Source organism: Suncus etruscus, chromosome 11, assembly GCF_024139225.1.
Source record: "Suncus etruscus isolate mSunEtr1 chromosome 11, mSunEtr1.pri.cur, whole genome shotgun sequence".
In the NCBI taxonomy this organism is placed as follows: domain Eukaryota; kingdom Metazoa; phylum Chordata; class Mammalia; order Eulipotyphla; family Soricidae; genus Suncus; species Suncus etruscus.
In genome coordinates this window covers 4,235,387-4,254,830 of record NC_064858.1, presented here as the reverse complement: position 1 = coordinate 4,254,830, position 19,444 = coordinate 4,235,387, and the positions used below count along the sequence as shown (strand labels likewise).

General features: G+C 51.7%; 1 protein-coding gene across 1 annotated transcript in view; it reads left to right on the top strand.

Annotated features, from left to right (window-relative positions):
• Positions 1–494: 494 nt before the first annotated feature.
• The window catches only part of OCA2 (OCA2 melanosomal transmembrane protein), a 60,470-nt gene continuing 41,520 nt past the window's right edge, over positions 495–19,444 (top strand). Inside the window, exons 1-12 of the mRNA XM_049783924.1 lie at positions 495–517; positions 1,152–1,310; positions 3,281–3,338; positions 5,396–5,468; positions 7,835–7,995; positions 8,593–8,675; positions 10,363–10,516; positions 12,135–12,206; positions 14,159–14,224; positions 15,511–15,567; positions 15,858–15,982; positions 17,477–17,615. Coding sequence (XP_049639881.1) covers positions 495–517; positions 1,152–1,310; positions 3,281–3,338; positions 5,396–5,468; positions 7,835–7,995; positions 8,593–8,675; positions 10,363–10,516; positions 12,135–12,206; positions 14,159–14,224; positions 15,511–15,567; positions 15,858–15,982; positions 17,477–17,615 — 1,170 coding nt within the window. The remainder of the gene's footprint in view (positions 518–1,151; positions 1,311–3,280; positions 3,339–5,395; positions 5,469–7,834; positions 7,996–8,592; positions 8,676–10,362; positions 10,517–12,134; positions 12,207–14,158; positions 14,225–15,510; positions 15,568–15,857; positions 15,983–17,476; positions 17,616–19,444) is intronic.

Below are 19,444 nucleotides of genomic sequence, written 5' to 3'. Positions count from 1 at the left end.
TTGTGCACGGTCAGCATCTATGCTGTTTCATTCTGTATTGATTTCAGACGGTCTGACTTGGCTCTCCTGGGCTTCTTCTTGTGAATAAAATGACATTTCCACCCTCGAGAGCCAGTTCCAAAAAATGATATGAAAAGTGTTGAAGACAGTTCCAATGGCTTGGACTTGAGCAGTGTCACTCAATTCTCAGATCCAAGCTGCCAATTGCCAGCATTGGATTCTTGCTGTCCTTGAAATGTTGGGCTCACGTATAGCCCGTCTAGAACCATTATGCATTTATGAAGCAGGAATAGCCCAGAGGCCCCAGGATTCAGCCCAAAGTACAAGAATTCTCCTGATATTGCAATGGATGCGGGTCTGATTTGTGCGCTGGCCAGGTGAACTGACATTCTTGTGGCCACGCACACGTTTGTGGAGATGTTGGCGGGGAAGGGAAACATGTTACCTTCCAAGAGTCCGTCATAAGCAGTCTCATACACAGACCCAAAGGCCCCATGGGCTCACTCTCAGAACAAGGGTGACAGGGGCTGAGTGATAACACAGCAGTAGGGCCTTTGCCTTGCATGTGGCCGACCCAGGATGGACCCAGGTTCCATCCCTGGCATCCCATCTGTCCCCTGAGCCAGCCAGGAGTGATTTCTGAGCAAAGAGCCAGAAGTAACCCCCTGAGCACTGCTGGGTGTGCCCCCAAAACAAAGACAAACAAAAACATTCACAAGTGACAAAGTAGGGGCCAAGTGCTTTTGCTTACCCAGGGGAGCAAAGTCTGAAGTAAGTTGGCTGCGTTCAGTCTCTGTGGCAGGCCAAAGAACAGCCTTCATGCATTGCAGTGTCACCATCACCATCATTATTATTATTCGATTTTTGGGTCACACCTGGTGGTGCTCAGGACTTCCTCCTGGCTTGTGCACAGAAATCACTCCTGGCAGGGCTCTGGCAGCACCAAATATGCAGCACCAGGCACCAAATCCAGGTTGGCCATGTGCAAGGCAAGTTTTTCATGTGCTGCAAAATGCACCCAACCATGGCCCTATGGCTCAGCCATCCCTGTCGTTCAGCACCCTTGGTTGTAATCTTCCTCTAGTGCTCTGACCCTGGTGACGCTCTCTATGTGTTCCTCAACTATCCCCCTTCCTTCTTTGCCCCCACAGGTCTCGGGGCCTGTCTGCCTGCCATCCTGAGCTTGTGGCCTCTGCTGGTGAGTCGTGGGAGCACAGCTCTGCCGAGTGGGATGGACCCTCCGGAGCCTTCCTGGCGAAGGGGGGGCTATGGCAGGGCACGCACGGTGCACCCCGACGATCAAAGCTGAGGTATGAGGTCTGACTCACTGATGCTCTGGGCCAAGAACCTACAGGACCCAGGAACTGGGCTGGGGACAAGCCAGGTGCATGCCTACGTTAATCTGCACATGCACAGTGGCATCGGCACCTGCCCTTGTCTCCTGCTCTTTTCTGGGTTGGTGCAAGGGGCAGGTTGGCAGGAGCAGTGATGTGTGTGGCCCAGGCAGGAAGCCCAGGATAGTCAGGGATCCTCCCCCCCCTTTTTGGATTTGCTTCTTGGATGTGGCCTCAGGTATGCCATAATATGTAGCCCCTGTTCTATGGCTTCCCACACATCTGCTTAGATAGCAGGTGGCCCTTTAATTTTCTGGCTTCTCTTCTGGATCTTTGCATTCTTTTTTTTTTTTTTTTTTCTGGTTTTTTTGGGCTACACAAAAGCCCAGGAGTTACTCCTGGTTCTGGATTCAGGAATCACTCCTGGCAGTGCTTCGGGGAACCATATGGGATGCCAGAGATTGAACCCAGGGCATCTGTGTACAAGGCCAGCGCCCTCCCCACGGACCCCTGGCTCTGACCCTCAGTTTTTCTGAAGGTGTGTGAAGGGTAGATTCAGTGCCCCAAGTTGACCTTCATTGCCCTGGAGAGCATCTTGAAAGGCACAGGTGTGCTCCAATGCCCTATCACTGTTTGGGGCTGGCACAGTTAAGGGATTGAGGATGTGAGGTGGCTGCCAACACCTTCATAGGTGGGTCATCATTTTTGCCACAAGAGAACCTGAACCTTGTACAAGTGTATATGTGTGTGTGTGTGTGTGTGTGTGTGTGTGTGTGTATTGGGACCCCTGACATTGTGGTGACATCACCTTACAGGGGCTGACAGCTTCAGAGGTGGCTTTCTGCCTGTTTCACATGAGGCAGAGAGATTCCAGTGCCCTGGAAAATTTCCATTTTACAGCCTGGACTTTCCTACTGAGAGGCCTTGAGCTGTCAGGCACTAAACCCAGGTATACTGTGTGCAAGACAAACGCCCTCCCCAATGTGCTATTGCTCTGGCCCACACCCACTCATTTAGCAAGCGCATGTCGAGCCTCTGCAGTGTGATGAAGGGGTCACATCCTGCAAAGCTGCCAGGACAGAGGTCAGAGGCACCTCACAGCCCCTCCTAAGTCCAAGCACAGCAGCCTTTCTGGGGTGAAGGAGCCATGAACTCAGAGCAGACTGCAGAGAAGGACAAACATCCTGCTTCATACCCCCAACAGAGGGACCCAGAAGAGTGAAGGCTCCTACCTTGGAAGAGCCAGAGTCATCCCTGGGGCCACCAGGGTGGCTGGACAGGGTGCCAGTTGTAAAATAAATCTCTACGTTGTGGAATCCCCCACATGTGTATTTTTGCCTCAGGTGGAATGGTCTGAATCCAGTAGGGTAACCTTGAAGGGTCAATAAACCAAGCCAGTCAGGAGAGTCATGGAGTCAGTTTGTTTTTGTCTTGTGGTATCTCTGAGCCAAAAGCCAGAACTGCTCTTTCTATGTTAACTAAATTCACCAGGAGTTGGAAGGTCAAGAGATACGAAAATACCTATCCCTGTGGGCTTTTACATATAAAAGGAGAGATTTAAGGGAAGGAGGAAGATGGGGGAACACTTATTGTTTTGAGTTAAGAGCTTGGTGTCATCTTACATTCACAAACTTCTGTCTTCCCAAGTGGGCTAGACTGGCCCCTGCCTAAATCTGGTGAGTTCTTTGGATGTGGGGTCCAATGGTCCAATGTTTATGTCACTGAAGGGAGAGAGGAGTTTGTGTTTTGAAACACTCAGTGCTCTGAAATGCACATCCTTCCGATTTTCATTGACATGGGAGCTTGTTGAAGCATAATTTGGAAATGGGAAGTGGTTATTTTTAGATTTACTCCATCTAAGAACATCAAAATAAGATTTTACTGTTTTTACTGGATCAAAAAACTATGTTCTTTCTTTTTCTTTTTCTTCAAATCTTGTCTTGCAGACGCTGTGCACGGAGGCTCAGGGCTGTTGGCCTGTTTGTCTTTGTGGTGTCTTGTTCTGTGAGTATTTCAGGCCTATTTTTCTGCCATCTGTGGGGTATCCTTGGGCTAGGTTGGAGTCTTCAGGGCCCTTTGAAGAAGGTGTACAGGTGTGGGGAAAGTAGACAGCCTTGGGGTGCTCTTCTGTGCTTTCCCTCAACAGAACCTTTTGCTCCACAGGTCCTTTTGCTCTGGCTTTTGCTCTGGAGGGAGCCCCTTGCTTTTTCCCTGGGTCACACTTTCCAATCTTGAGTCTATATTAGTTTTGAGGTGCACAGAATATCTGGGTTGCTCCCTGTCCAGCCATCCTGGTGGCCCCGGGATGACCCTGGCTCTTCCAAGGTAGGAGCCTTCACTCTTCTGGGTCCCTCTGTTGGGGGTATGAAGCAGGATGTTTGTCCTTCTCTGCAGTCTGCTCTGAGTTCATGGCTCCTTCACCCCAGAAAGGCTGCTGTGCTTGGACTTAGGAGGGGCTGTGAGGTGCCTCTGACCTCTGTCCTGGCAGCTTTGCAGGATGTGATGCCTTCATCACACTGCAGAGGCTCGACATGCGCTTGCTAAATGAGTGGGTGTGGGCCAGAGCAGTAGCACATTGGGGAGGGCGTTTGTCTTGCACACAGTATACTTGGGTTTAGTGCCTGACATCTCATAGGCATGCCTTGAACCAAACCAGAGTGATCCCTGAGTCCAGAGCCAGGAGGACTGAATACTGTCAAGTGTGGCCCTAAAACAAATAAAAAAATCCATCAATACTTCCCCCCAAAAAATGAGTTCAAGGGCTGGAGAGACAGCACAGTGGAAGGGCATTTGCCTTGCATGTGGCCAACCCAGGATGAACCCAGGTTCGATCCCCAGCATCCCATGGGGTCCTGCGAGCCTGCCAGGAGTGACTTCTGAGTGCAGAGCCAGGAGTAACAAAAATAAAAAAAACAACAAATGACCTGAGGGGTGTGGTGCTCTGTGGCCAGTGTAATCCTGGATGTGTGCAGTAGGGGTGAGATTTCCAGGGCAGGTGTGTCTGCTTACGTGTGAGTATGTTGGTGTGTGCATCTCTGCACATGTCCACACATCTGCTTCACGGGTCTGCTCATGCTATACACACAGGCTCATGTGTATGCACAATGGAGCCTGCTGGGAGTCTCCCACACCCCCGTCCCCTTCATAATGCACTTGGCGAACCACTGCCTGGAGCCACTGCCAGAGCAGCCCAGAGCTGGAACTGGGGGAAGCTGCTTTCACTTTGGCCTCTCTGCATTGGGGCGCCCTGTGGAGACAACCTGATTCCCAGGCAGGTGCTTGCTGGGCGTCCTGTGGTTTTGGGGGTGAGCAGCAGCCCTGGTTCCGGGTGCTCTGTCTCTGGTCCTTAGTCCCCAGGGTGCTCTGTGTCTGTTCCTCAGTCCCCAGGATGCTTGTGCCTAGTCCTCAATCCCCAGAGTACTCTGTATCTAGTCCTCACTCCCCAGGGTGCTTGTGCCTAGTTCTCAGTCCCCAGGGTGCTCAATGTCTGGTCTTCAGGCTTCTCCTGGGCTACGGGGCTTGGTGTCCAGCCGACAAACCCAAATGAAGTGGAGGCATTTGCTTGCACTCTCACCAGCCTCTTTGCACTGTCAGGCGCTTCCTGCTGAGGTAAAGTAGGCCCCTGCGCATCCCACAAGTGTCCATGGCAGTCACACAGGGGCATCCTTCCCATGGGCAAACACTGACACGCAAGGCCCAGGTACCATGTTCCTCTGGTGGAGTCCACTGGCTTCGGCAGCAGACAGAGCCACACTGGGGCTTGTTGGGCCCAGAGCAGCTCAGTGCCCGGGCCTGGATTTAGCAGTCCACCTGGCTGGCACTGAAAATGCCCTGTGGCGTCCACTACAGGAGTTGTGTCTTGGGCCAGAGCAATAGCATAGCGGTAGGGCATTTGCCTTGCATGCAGACGACCCGGGATGAACCCGGGTTCAGTCCTTGGCATCCCATATGGTCCTCCGAGCCTGCCAGGAGTGATTTCTGAGTGCAGAGCCAGGAGGAATCCCTGAGTGCAAAAACCAAATCAAAACAACAAAAATAAGGAGGTGTTTCCTGTTTTGCAGGTGTTGTTCAGCCTGTATCCAGACCAGGAGAAACCTTGGCAGCTGGTGGCTGTGTCGCAGCCTGAGAGCTACTGTATCTGCCCTACACTGAAGCCCCCACGGTGGCTTTGGGTGGCCCCCACATAAAGTGGGTTTGTTCTACTGGGCCAGGAAGGAGTGAGAAAGGCCTGGGCAGAAGGAAGTAAACTTGGGGGGACAGTGTAGAGGCTGGAAGTGGCGGGACAACCTGTGAGACGAGGCCCAGACATTCCTGGGGTGCTAGACTCTCAGGTTTGTTTTTTGAGAGGACTCACCCACCAGTGCTCAGGGCTTTCTCCAGGCTCTGCACTTAGGAACCAGTTCTGGCGGTGCTTGGGGAACCAGATGGGATGCCGGGGATCGAACCTAGGTCAGCTACATGCAAGGCAGGGGGAAGGTGTGGGCTGCAGGATGCCCAATCACTGGGTTTCTGGGGCTCCGGAGGGCTTGGCTGCTCCCACGGTGGGGGGTGGGGGAGTCATCAGAGGGACCTGTTCTTCCCTTCCCTCCCTCTCCTTCCCTTTAACTTCCCTTCCCTGCCTCCCATTTTTCCTTTCCCTTCCCTTCTCTTCTCTCCCTTTCCCTTCCCTTCCCTTCCCTTCCCTTCCCTTCCCTTCCCTTCCCTTCCCTTCCTTTATCTCTATTTGCCTTCCCTTCCCCTTCCCTACCCTACCCTTCCCTTTCTATTGCTTCCCTTTCCTCCCATCCCTTTCTTTCCCCTTCCCTCTCCTCCCCTTCCCTCACATTCCCTTCACTTCGCTTCCTTCCCTCCCCATCCTTTCCCTTCCCCTTCCCCTTCTCTCCCCTCTCCTCCCTCACTTCCCTTCCTCTTTCCTTTCCCCTTTTCCTTTCACTTCCCTTCCCGCCCCTTCCCTCTCCTCCCTTCCCTCACCTCTCCTCTCCTTCCCCATCCCTTCCCTTTTCCTTTCCCTATTCCTTTCCTTTCCCTTCCCTTCCTCCTCTCCCCTCCCCTCCATTTCTTCCCTTTTTTCCCTTTCCTCCCCCTTCCTTTTTCTCTATTCGCCTTCCATTCCCCTTCCCTATCTTTCCCTTCCCTTCCATTTGCTTCCCTTCCCTTTCTCCTTCCCTTCCTTCCCCATCCATTTTCTTCCTCTTCCCTTCCCTTTTCTTCTCCTTTCCTTCCCTCCCCTTCCCCTCCTCTCCCCTCTCCACCCTCCCTTCCCTTCCTCTTTCCTTTCCTTTCCCTTCCCTCCCCTCCCCATCCCTTCCCTTCCATTTCCCTTCCTTCCCGATCCCTTCCCGTCTCCTTTCCCTTCTCTTTTCCCTCCGCTTTCCCTTCCTCCTCTCCCCTTCCCTCCCTTCCTTCCCTTTCCTTTCCCTTTTCTTCCCTTCCCTTCCCTTTCCTCCCCTCCCCTCCCTTTCTTCCCTTCCCTTCCCCTTCCTTCTCTACTTCCCTTTCCCTTCCTCCCCCTCCCTGTCCTTCCCTTCTTCCCTTTCCCTTCCCTTCTTTGCCCTTTCCTTCTTTCCCTTCCCTTTCCCTTCCCTTCCCCTCCCCTTCCCTCCTTTGCCCGCCCCTCCTCTTCTGGAGCCTTCCACCTGCTGTCAGCCTCCAGGTGGCGCCGTTCAGCCACTGGGTTCTGCAGAGCAGCAGCAAGGCCCCCCAATCCTCTTTCCCTCTGGCCTTGCGAGTCCTGGAGTGAGGTGCAAGGTCCAGGAGTGTGAGCACAGGCCGTGCAGGCCTCTGGGCCCATTTCATGCCAGTCAGTTGTGCCATGACACAGGGTGGAGAACGGGGCGCTGAGCGGAGGGAGGGGGCCAGCAAGGGCCTGCAAGACTCTTGCAAGTTCACGTGTGAATTGAGACACCAGGTCACATGCATGTTCATGTCTCAGCTGTCCAGCTGCCTGTCCCCTGCTCCCCCCCCACACACACAGACACAGACACACACACACACACACACACACACACACACACACACACACACACACAGACACACCACATTCAGTGCTGAGGCCAGCCCTTGGGTCTGTTACTTTGGGCTCCAGTTTATTCCTTTCCTCTGCTTCTTTTTTGGCTTTTTTATTGGCACACACATCTAAAATGAAAATCCGCTCTCCCCTTTCCGTCTGTTGATGGGCAATGCCTGAGGTTTTTAAGTTTGTCTGTTTGTTTTTGTTTGTTCAGAGGCCACAGCTGGTGGTGCTCGAGGGTGACTCCCGGTTCTATGTTCAGAGACTCCTCCTGGCAGGGTGCTGGGATCAGATGGGATGCTGGAGATTAGCCACCTTGCCAGACAAATGTCCTTTGGCTGTGCTATGGCTCCAGCCCCTCAGATGATCTGGATGTGGGATGCTGGGGTACCCCGGGCGGACCCCTTCCTTGGGGAATGTTTGGGGCAGGTGGGGGCTCACAGGCCTCTCTCCCCTCCTGGCTGTGTCCTTGACCCTGACCTGCTTCCAGCTGTGAACCTCAGCGGCCGCACAGAGAACGCCCTGCTCCAGGTGGCCCTGGATGGAGCCCTGGTGGCCGGAGGATCCGGCGCAGCCTCAAGGAATGACTATGTGGTAGTGGAGGTGACACGGACCGAAGCTCCCGGCTCCAGGCGCCGGCGGCCCCAGCAGGTCAGGCTTGGAAGGGCTGAGTAAAATTTCCATTTACTGTCAATTGAGTTTCCCCTGGAACATCTTTGACAGGAGCCCCAGATTTGCTGGGCTTTCCCAGCCTCTTACCCTTCTCTTTTTTGGGAGGTTTGAGCTATACTGACAGTGCCTGGGACTATTTCTGGCTCTGTAATTGGGGGAGGGAGATCAAACTATGGTTGGCCATGGGCAAGGCCAGGGCCTTAACCTCTGGACCTTGTCTCCCCACAACCAATCTTCCTTCTCCTTTTCCTCCCTTCTCTTTCTCCCTCCCTACTTCCCTTCCTTCTTTTATCCTTTCCTTCCTTCCTCCTTCCCTCTCTTTCCTTCCTTCCTTCCTCCCTCCCTCCCTTCCTTCCTCCCCATTCTCTACCTTGCTTCCTCCCCATTCTCTTCCTTCCTCCCTACCTTCTTCCCTCCCTCCCCCTTTCCTTCCTTCCTTCATCCCTTCTTTCCTTCTTCCCTCCCTCTCTACCTCCTTCTTTCCCCATTCTCTACCTTCTCGGACAGAGACCCCCCCAGAGCCCAAATGATATCTTAGGTCTGAAAGTCACTTGAGTCCCCCTCTGCTTCCTTCAGGTCTTCTCCAACTGGACCGTGTTTGTGGATCCAAGAGGGGGAGAGCGTACTGTGCTGAGCAGGAACTTCGAGGTGCTGAGCAGGTGTGTTCTGGGGGGCCCTGAGACAAGCAGAGGGGGCAAAAGTGGGAGATGTGACAATGTCTGAGCTGTGGGATTCAGAGATCGAACATGAAGAACCAGATCAGTGAGGCCAGAGTGATAGCACAGTGGGGAGGACATTAGCCTTTCGTGGGTTCTGTTCAGTTTTGGTCCCGGCAACCCATAGAATTCCCTGAGCACTGCAGGAGTGATTCCTGACCACAGAGCCAGGAGGAAGCCCTGAGCATCACAGGACCTAACCCAACACCCAAGGACCAACTAAACAAACAAAGAACATAGATCGTTTGTGATTCAGATGAGCGATATTCTTGAGTGTAGACGGAGAAGGTCTATACTTGCTGTGAAGGGTATTGGGGGTCTCAATGTTTCCGTTTCTCGGGTAATTGGGGAGACGCGGGTATAATGTCTGGGTCTGCTAGCCAGAGAAGAGTCAGATGGACACACAGAGAAGATGACAGACACAGTTGAGGGACATGCCCAGGGTGGGTGGGCAGTGAGGATGGATTAACAGTGCCCTTCCCCAGGGTGTGAGAGATGCTAGAAGGGACACAGTACCTTGGTGGACAAAGTGGACACACTGCTGTGTGGACACAAGGGCTTGCTCCAGGCACCTGTACCTACACCTTGAAAACAGGCTTGGGGCTGGAGTGAATACACAGTGGTAGGGTGTTTGCATGCTGCTGACCAGGGGCAGACCTGGGTTTGGTCCCTGGCATCCCATAGCCGTGCCAGGAACAATTTCTGAGCACAGAGTAACCCTTGAGTGTCACTGGGTTTGGCCCCTCCAAAATACTATAGTCTGGCCCTCCAATGGTCTGAGGGATAGTGAACTAGTCCTGTTTAAAAAGTTTGAGCACCTCTGCTCTAGGAGATACTTAAGTACCTCAAGGAGGGTAGGGGGGAAGTTCTTGGGAGAACCATTTATGTAATGGATGGCTTGAAACTTTGAGTCCCACCCACGCTGGAGAACCATCCATGTGATCAGAGGGTCCAAACTTTGAGTCAGTCCCACACACCTAGGAGAACCAGTCATGTTATTGAAGAGTTCAAACTGAGTTTTTCCCATCCCTATCCCCTGGAGAGCCACATGTGATGGGTGGCTTGAAACTTTGGATTCTGTCCACCCTGGAGAACCATTCATGTGGTTGGAGGGTCCAAACTGAGTTCCTCCACCCTAGAGGACCACTTATGTGATTGGAGGCTTGAAAATCAGAGTCCTACCCACTCTGTAGAGCCATTCATGTATTGGTGGCTTGAAACTTTGAGTCCCTCCCAGCTTGGAAAACCAGTCATGTGATTGGAAAGTCCAAATTTTGAGTCCCACCCATCCTGGACTGCCATTCATGTGATTGGTGGCTTCTAACTTTGAGTCCCACCAACCTTGTAGAAATGGAGCCACGGCCCTTTCAGTTCCATCCATGGGGGTGACAGAGAGATGCAGGACATGGAACAATCCTCAAAGGCCAGAATGACTCAATCATGATGATATAATGAACATCCCAACAACGCCCCAGAAGATGGGGTGTAGGGTGCTTCCAGTATGGGGGAGAACTTCAGTTCCACGGGGCTCTGCAGGCCCCAGGGAGAGAAGAGAGGCCCATTTCTTGGTTCAGAGCCTTCTCCCCCACCATCTCTTCAGCAGTGAGCACCCTGTTCCTTTCTTCCACAGAGAGACTGTCTCCATCCAAGTAAGGGCATCTCTGCAGCAGAAGGCGACTGTCCCCTTGCTGCTGGCTCACCAGTTCCTCCGTGCAAGCATCGAAGCCCAGGTCACTGCTGCCGCTGTCATCCTTGCAGGGGTCTATGTGCTCATCATCTTTGAGGTGACTTTCATCTCTGCTCCTCGAGGTTCTTCTGGGCCCTCAACGAAGTGCTTGGTCGTTTCTTGCCCCCTCATAAATAACTGTGGTGATGTTTCTAGAAAGTGTCACCTTGGGGCCAGAGAGGCAAGGGGAGTAAGGAATCACTCCTGGACGGCTAAAGGGACTAGATGGGATGCTGAGGATCGCACTCAGGTGTGCAAGGAAGGCAAGTGTGCTACCAGCTGTGCTATCGCTCTGGGCACCCCAGATTTCCTTTTGAGGGGAGTGGGTTAGGCAAAGAGATGGGCTATTTTGGAAGGCTCTTTCCAGCCCTTGTTCTCAGGTGCTGGAAAGCATTTCTGAGAATGAAAATCCTTGGATTATTTACTTCCTTTTTTTGTTTGAACCACACCTGGTGATGTTTAGGGCTTACTCCTGGAACTGGGCTCAGGAATGATTCCTGGCGGTGCTCAGGGGACCGTATGGGAGGCTGGAGGTCAAACTTGGGCCAGCTGTATGCAAGACAAATGACCTCCCTGCTGTGCTATCATTTTGGCCCTAAAATTTACGAAATGTAAGAAATTTAAGAAAAAATTTTTGTTTTTGATGCACACCCAGCAGTGCTCAGGAATTACTCTGTCTTGGTGCTCAGAAATTACTCCAGCCAGGCTAAAGGAACCCTATGGGATACCAGGGACCGAACCAGGAATAGGCTGCGTGCAAGGCAAATGCTCTTCCTACTGTACTATTGCTCAGGCCCCAACTAACTTTTTTGGGGGGGTTGGGTCACACCCAGCAGCACTCAGGGGTTACTCCTGGCTCTACACTCAGAAATTGCTCCTTGCAGGCTTGGGGTACCATATGGGATCCTGGGTTTCGAACCACTGTTCTTCTGCATGCAAGGCAAATGCCTTATCTTCATGCTATCTCTCTGCCCCTCCCCCCCGCAACTAACTCTTAAGGAAACTATCTGAGGATTTTCCACCACAACTGAAGCTTCCTGCCTGTACAGGTCATGTTTGAGGTCCCTGCTTCCTCCACAGACAAGTCTTTCGTTTGTTTGTTTTTGTTTTTGGGTCTCACCAGTGGCACTCAGGGGTTACCCTCAGAAGTAGCTCCTGGCAGGCTTGGGGGACCAACCATATGGGATGCTGGGATTTGAACCACCATCTGTCCTGGATTGGCTGCATGCAAGGCAAACGTCCTACCACTATGCTATCTCTCTGGCCACTAGACAAGTCTTTTTTTAAATGGCTTATCTGAGCCAGGCATTGTCCAATGATACTGGAGTCCACAGATGCTCTTGCAATTCAGGGATAATTCTGCAGCCTCTCCAGCTTTCCCTGTTGATCTAATAATATCTCAGTCATTGGGCAGAACTGGCTGACATTTGGGCCCTAATGATCCAGTTGCCGAAGGCCCTAAAGGTGAAAAATTAAGAATGCTCCACTCCAGGCTTCCCACAGCCCTGTCTCCTCCCACCGCAGGGGATGCACAGAAGCTTCCTAGAGGAGGTGGCCCAGTAGGGTTGGAGGGTCTGAGACAGCAGCACTCCAGGGCCGCTACACATATGCCACTGCTGACAGGCCCGCTGTGCTCTGGCCTGACCCGGCCTCATCCCTCCTGTGCTCTTTTGCAGATCGTTCACAGGACACTGGCGGCCATGCTGGGGTCCTTGGCGGCATTAGCAGCGCTGGCGGTGGTGGGTGATGTAAGTTGTGACATTTCCAATTCCCTGGCACCATCCCTGGAAAGTCACACTCAGAGAGGTGTGCCGGGAACTGGGCACGAGCCGGTATTTGGTGACTCTTTTTGGATATTGTGTCCACACTCCCACGCAAGCTGTACTAGAGGTGGGAATGAGCAGGCTGAGTAGCTTTTACCAGACTCTCTCTCTCTCTCTCTCTCTCTCTCTCTCTCTCTCTCTCTCTCTCTCTCTCTCTCTCTCTCTCTCTCTCTCTCCTCTCTCTCTCTCTCTCTCTCTCTCACACACACACACACAGAGGCAGGCACACACAGATACATGCCCATAGACAAACTGGTGTCGAGGATATCTTTCACCTGGCCGTCACACACATGTGCCAAGTTAGACACTGACACACACAAATACACTCCCACAAACATACAGACAAAGATATAGATGTGTATTTCTGTAAGAAAACAAGGACATGCACAAGGTCACACACAGGTAAACACATGCAGACACACACGTGGAAGCACAAGGACATGCACAAACACAACAGACATATAAAAGTAGGTTCCCAGACACAGTTGTACAGATACACAATAAAACAAAGACACACACATGTAAACGCAAACACAGGTGTCCAAGCAGAGACACAAACACAAGTATGTAAACCGATGCAAGCGTGCAAATGTACATGTCTAAGCGCATAAAGATAAGTGTGCAAACACACAAAGACACAAGCGTGCAATCACATGAGACTCGAGTGTGCAAACTCAGAAAAAGCACAGAGCCAAATGAGTGTGCAAACTCACATATACACATGTGCGCAAAGAGCTACAAGTGTGCCCCTCACAGGCGCCCCCCCTATGCTGCTCTCCTCCTTATTGGTCCTGTCTTGGCCTGGGTGTCTGGCCTCTGGGTACTGGTGCCTGTCCAGTTGAGTGGGGATGGGTGATGGTGGGCCTGAAGGGGTGCTGTTTCCTTGACACATGGGTGTTGGGGGGGTGTATCCTACAGCAGCCTGTCTATAGTGAGGCTGGTAGAAGGATTCAGAGCAGACACTGCCATGGTACCTTAGCTTGTCCCAAACTATTCTGACAGATCCTTCAGAGAATGGGGAAGAGGGACCTTTTTTTTTGGGGGGGGGCACATCAAGCGGTACTCAGAGGTTTCTCTGGTTCTGTGCTCAGAAATCGCCCCTGGGAGGCCTGGTGACTATGTAGGATACCAGGAATTGAACCCAGATTGGTCCCTGGTCATCTGCGTGTAAGGCAAATGTCCTACCGCTGTGCTATTGCTCTGGTCCCCAAGAGGGACCCTTTTATGGGCTGGTTGCTTTTAAGGAGTTTTGAATTGAGTTGGAATTAGCCAACATCCATCCCAGGGGGCATCTTGTCTCAGCACCCTGTCCCAGCACTGTGGAGGAGTGACACAGCAGTGGCTGTTTGGTGTTTTTGTTCTTTGGGGCATACACTTGGCGGTGCTTAGGGATGATTCCGGGCTCTGCTCTCAGGGATCATTCCTGGAAGACTCAGGAGACCCTATGGGATGCTGGAGATTGAACCTGGGTCGGCCATGTGCAAGACCAATGTTCTCCCCCTGACCTATGGCTTTGTCCTAGTAGTGGCTATTTGGTAGCTAAGTAGCCTTGGCGCAAGATCCCTATCACCTGCTCCTCATGCTTGTCCCAGGGGGTCAGGGTGGCCTATGGGGTCTTGCCCTGCAAACCAACAGGGAGTTCAGAATGGGCTCTGAGAAGCTGCCACCATCATTGTTGCTGAGTGCCCAGGCCTGGCATTTGCTCTATGGGTCTCAGAATAGTATTCAGTGGCCATAGAATCTTGGCTTCAGAGACAAGGGTTTGCCCTGGCCCTGCTAGTGTGTCTGCTGTGAGGGGTGCCCGCTCTCTAGCCCCACGCCAAGCAAGCTACAGTGCCCCAGGATTCTAAGGGGACAGATTAGTATTTTTGTTTCAGAGGCCGAGTCTGACCCAAGTGGTGCAGTGGATTGATTTCGAGACTCTAGCTCTACTCTTCGGCATGGTATGTGGAGCTGGGCTTAACCCCAGGACCCTTGTCCCCAAGTTTGGAAAGTCACAACGTTGACTAGTCTGCATCGAATTCTGGAGGAGCAGAATGTTTTGGGATGAAGCCAGACAACAGAAGTGTAGCTTTAGATATTGTTTCTGACATTTTGCAAAGCTTGCTTTCTCCAAAGAGGCACAACCAGGGTGGAAATGAAGGTTTTCTGCCTCCAAGTTTCATGCAGGTACAGCTCAACTCCACCTGGGGGTTGCTAGGCAGAGGGAGTGCCGGCAGGTCCATATAAAATATCTGGGGCTCCCTCTGGCTGATTGTCAGCAGCTCTGCCTTGACCTGGGTCCCTAGCCAGCCTCAGGGAACTACTCTGTCTGGCCCAGCAAGTTGGGACTGTCCACTGGGTGTGAAAGTTTCAGTCATTCACTGTCACTGGGGGACTCATAGATACTGCTGGGGGTTGCTGTGGAGGCTGGTTCTGTCCCCGCTTCTGTGGGACTCAGGGCTCCACAGGGTCCTGAGTGGCCCACAGCTCCACTCAGGGCTCTGTGGGACTCCTTCCTTCCATGGCCTGTTTCCTGAACTGCTCAGGGGCCAACAGCCCTTAGCTTGTGGGCTCAGCCAGAGGGACCAGCCAGGTGCATACCCTTGGAGCACTGGATTCTGTGTAAACAGACCTAATTTCTCAGATAGAGACTCCCAGATTCTAGTACAGACCTGGTTCCTTGGATACAGCCCCTAGTTCCTGGGGTACAGATCCCAAATTTGGGTACACAGACCTGATCCCCTGGAACAAATTCCCTGATTCTGGGTACAGACCCTCAGATTCCCAGAAGAGACTTCAGCCTCTGAGTGCAAATCCCTAGGTACAAACCCACAGATTCTTGGGATCAGATCCCCTCACTCTGGCTCCAGGTAGAGACCCAAAAATACCCAGGTATAGACCCCCTAGACTGAGTGTAGATTCCAGGGAAAACAAACCCACAGACCCAGACCCTTTGGATACAGACCCCCGGTCCTCCCGGAATAGAAACTCAGATTCCTGGATTCAAACTCTTAAACTCTAGACACCTATATCCAGACTGCCAGGTTCAGACCTCTGAACATAGGTTGTAGACCCACGGGCTCTGGGTTCAGACCCGGACTACAACATATGGTGAGCCTTGGGGGAGCAGCTTTTGGGGGACAGAAAGATACACCCAGGGGGGAGAGCAAAAGAACTCCTAAGCCCTGAGTACTGTCCACCAAGCCATACCCTCCAGCAATCTGTCTCCTTTCCTCTCTCTTCTCAGATGATCCTAGTGGCCATATTTGCCGAAACTGGATTTTTTGATTATTGTGCTGTCAAGGTGAGTCTAAAGTGGCTTTTAGGATGTGCTAAGCTAATTTTTTCTGTTATATACTTAGTAGATGAAATCACTGCTAGCAGTATATTTTGATTATTGTACTATAAAAATGGTTGTTTGCTGTGGCTTCCCCCCTAGTCTTTATTTAGACACTGTGGTCCCCATAGTTGTTTACAGGGGTTTTCAGACACACTGACCCTGGGTTGTGGGTGTGTGTACCCAGACTTACCATTTGCCTTCTCCCCCCACTACCCCCAACGCTTACCCTGGGATGTTGGGATGTTTTTGCCCAGGCCTATCGCTTGTCACGGGGCAAGGTGTGGACCATGGTCACCGTGCTGTGTCTCTTTGCCGCCATCCTTTCTGCCTTCCTGGACAATGTCACCACATCGCTGCTCTTCACCCCCGTGACCATAAGGTACGCCAAGTGGCCCCACTGGGGGAAGATGGCAGAGACCCTGGAGTTGCGGTGGGACTGGCTTTAGTTCTGACCAGCTGCGGCTGTTACTGTAGCTGTGACCTTTTGTAGCCGTGACTGTGGTTATTGTTGTGGAACTGACTGGTTGTGCCTTGATTATGACTGTGATTGCTTGTAGCTGTAGCCACAGAGATGGTTGTCACTGGTTATGGTTGTAGCTTTGACCATGGTCATAGTTGTGACTGTGGTTGTGATAATGACAGTTACTGTGGTTATGATGGTGGCTATGGTAGACTCATTACAGCTATCAGTGGGTTGTGGCTTGACTGGTTGTGACTGTGATTATGGCTGTGAGTGATTGTGCTCTCATCATAGTGGTGGCTGTCACTGGTGTGACTATAGCTGTGGCTGTGGTGATGGTTGTCACTGGTTATGGTTGTATCTGTTGGGTGTGCTGGTGTCTGTCACGGGTTATGGGTGTAGCTGACAGTGGGGTTGGGTGTTATTGGTTATGGTTGTAGATCTGACCATGGTAATGACTGTCACTGGTTATGGTTGCAGTTGTGGGTGTGTTGAAGGCTGGCACTGGTTATGGTTGTAGCTATAACTGTAGTGGTGGCTGTCACTGGTTATGGTTGTAGCTGTGGCCATGGTGGTGGCTGCCACTGTGGCAGACCTAGCAAGGAGCCCCAAGGGGAGAACAGAGAGAAGCTCCTGTCCTTTGTAGGAGTCTCCAGACAGTGATTGAAGGGAAGGGTTGATCTCTCTGCCCCTTGGGGCCCCATTTTCTTTTTTTTCTTTTTTTTTTTTTTTTGGTTTTTGGGCCACACCCGTTTGACGCTCAGGGGTTAATCCTGGCTATGTGCTCAGAAATCGCCCCTGGCTTGGGGGGGACCATATGGGACGCCGGGGATCGAACCGCGGTCCGTTCCTTGGTAGCGCTTACAAGGCAGACACCTTATCTCTAGCGCCACCTTCCCGGCCCCAAGGGGCCCCATTTTCAAGGAAGAATGTGGTAAGGGCCTAGGTAATGGGCAGGTAAAGCTCTGGGATCTGGATGCCCTTGCCCCATCCCTGGATGGGGATCTATGGAATGCATAGAACAATTGGGTTCCCCCACCCCATGCCCCATTAGTCACGGACACTTCCGGCCAGCAGTGCCGGGGGGCAGGAATGAGCTTTCGAGCTACAATGCCAGCCTTTGTGTCTTATCTGTCCCTGGCTGACCTCTCCACATTAGGAGAGCAGGAGTGTGCAGGATCTCTGCATGTGTCACAAGTGTGTGCTCTTGTCTATGCATGTGTGAACCTGTATATCTTAGTATTTTTGTGTGTATGAATGTATGTGCAGACATGTCTCTCTTTGTGTAGACATGTGTGTGTTCGTGTGTGTGCCTTTTGAGTTCCCTTTTTCTGCAGGGAGACTAGGTGGCCCCTCAGGGTTCTCCCTTTGGGCCCCCCCATTGGGCTTTGTCACTCTCTCCGTTTACTACAGGCTCTGTGAGGTTCTTAACCTGGACCCCAGGCGCGTCCTGGTGGCAGAAGTGATCTTCACCAACATTGGGGGTGCTGCCACTGCCATTGGTGATCCCCCAAATGTCATCATTGTCTCCAACCAGGAGCTGAGGAAGATGGTAGGTGCCCATCCCTAACCCTGTTCCTTCCAGCGGTGACTCTAGGGCTTTCGCCACTCTCTGTCAGCCTCACTGTCCTGCTCATGGAAACAAATGACTGAGCATGTCTCTCCATCCTGCTAGACCATATAATGAAGACAGGGATGAATACTGGTGTAAGGATGGGAATGTGATTTGGGATGGACCCATATTGGCATGTGGGCTGCTCTGTGTTCAGGTTCAGGCCCATATGCCACAGTCCCCTTCTCCTCCAGGACCCCTGGGGTGTAGTTCTGGTGGCTCCAGAGAGCTTTGGGTCTAGTTCTAGAAGTCTCTAAGCACCGAGAGACCCAAGTAGCACTATAGTGCCAGGCCAAGCACTGAAATGTCAGACCTTCCCATCTAGCAGGGAGTGTTACCAGGGAGTGCTCTGGAATCAGAGAGTGAGAGGGAGCAAGAGTGAGCGAGAGAGAGAAGGAGAGAGAAGAAGAGGAGAGAGGAAAGGGGAGAGAGAAAGAACAGCTGGGAGGGCTGTGATCAACTAGTTAGATTTCTGGATCCCTTTGTGGTCCCATGAGCACTACCAGGAGTGACCTCTGAGCACTGATCCACAAGCAGCTCCTGAGCACTGTTGGGTGTGGCCTCTACAAACCAAACGCGATAATGTAGAATCGGAAGTGAATGAACAAAGGAAGGGGGCCAGAGCAGGGAGGGTGTTTACATTCCAAATGGCTGACCCAGGTTCAATCTCTGCACCTCATTTGGTTTCTTGAATAATCCCGAGCACAGAGCCAGGGATCATCCCTGAGCATCACTAGGTATGGCCCCAGACCAATTCTCCCTCCCCTCCAAGAAAGGAAACGAGAAGAGAAAAATATAAGAATAAAACAATCTGAGCTGGAGCAATAGCACAACAGTAGGGCATTTGCCTTACATGCAGGTGACCTGGGACAAACCTGGGTTGGATCCCCTGGCATCCCATATGGTCCCCCCAACCTGTCAGGAGTGATTTCTGAGCACAGAGCCCGGAATAACCCCTGAGTACCACCAGGAGTGATCCCCCCCACAACAAAGAATAACAATCTGTCCCTTCTTCTGTTTCCAATACTGTGGTGGGCCAATTTACTGATGAAGAACTGACAATTTTTTTTAAAAGGTACTCTGGAAACTCTTTGAAATCGCTGATAATGTTAGTGATCAAAGATTGTCAGGCATGCAAAGCAGGTTCCTTTTTATTTTAATCAACAAAGTATAAAATGGAATCATGAGTAAAATAATTTTGATTTAATGCAATGATGAAAAAGAGACAAAAGAAAAAAAGAAAAAAAATGGAATAAACAAAAATCCAGCGGTGAGATTTAAACCTAACTATATGAATAATCATATAAAATACAAGAGAACAAACATCCCAATTTAAAAATCAGGGTTTGAGCTATGTGTATGTGTGTGTGTGTGTGTGTGTGTGTGTGTGTGTGAGAGAGAGAGAGAGAGAGAGAGAGAGAGAGAGAATGCTTGCATTGCATGCAGTTAAATCTCCAGGCACAAGAAAATGTCCCCTGAGCACCTCCAGGAGTGATCCCTGAGCACAGATCTAAGAGTGAGTCCTCCTGGGTGTGTTCCCAACTACCCCCTCACCTCCAAAACTGTAAGAACAACCAAGCACTATCCAACCATATTCTACTTCTCAGTACATTTGAAGGTGTAAATGGATTTGCTAGAGGAATGAATCCTCAGAAGACAGTGGCTGTGCCCCTGTTCATAGCCGACAGAATCGACTGCAGAGCAAAGGAATCTTGCGGGGGTAAGAGGACTTCATAGGAAAGACTCAGGAGCGCCAATCATTCTCGAAG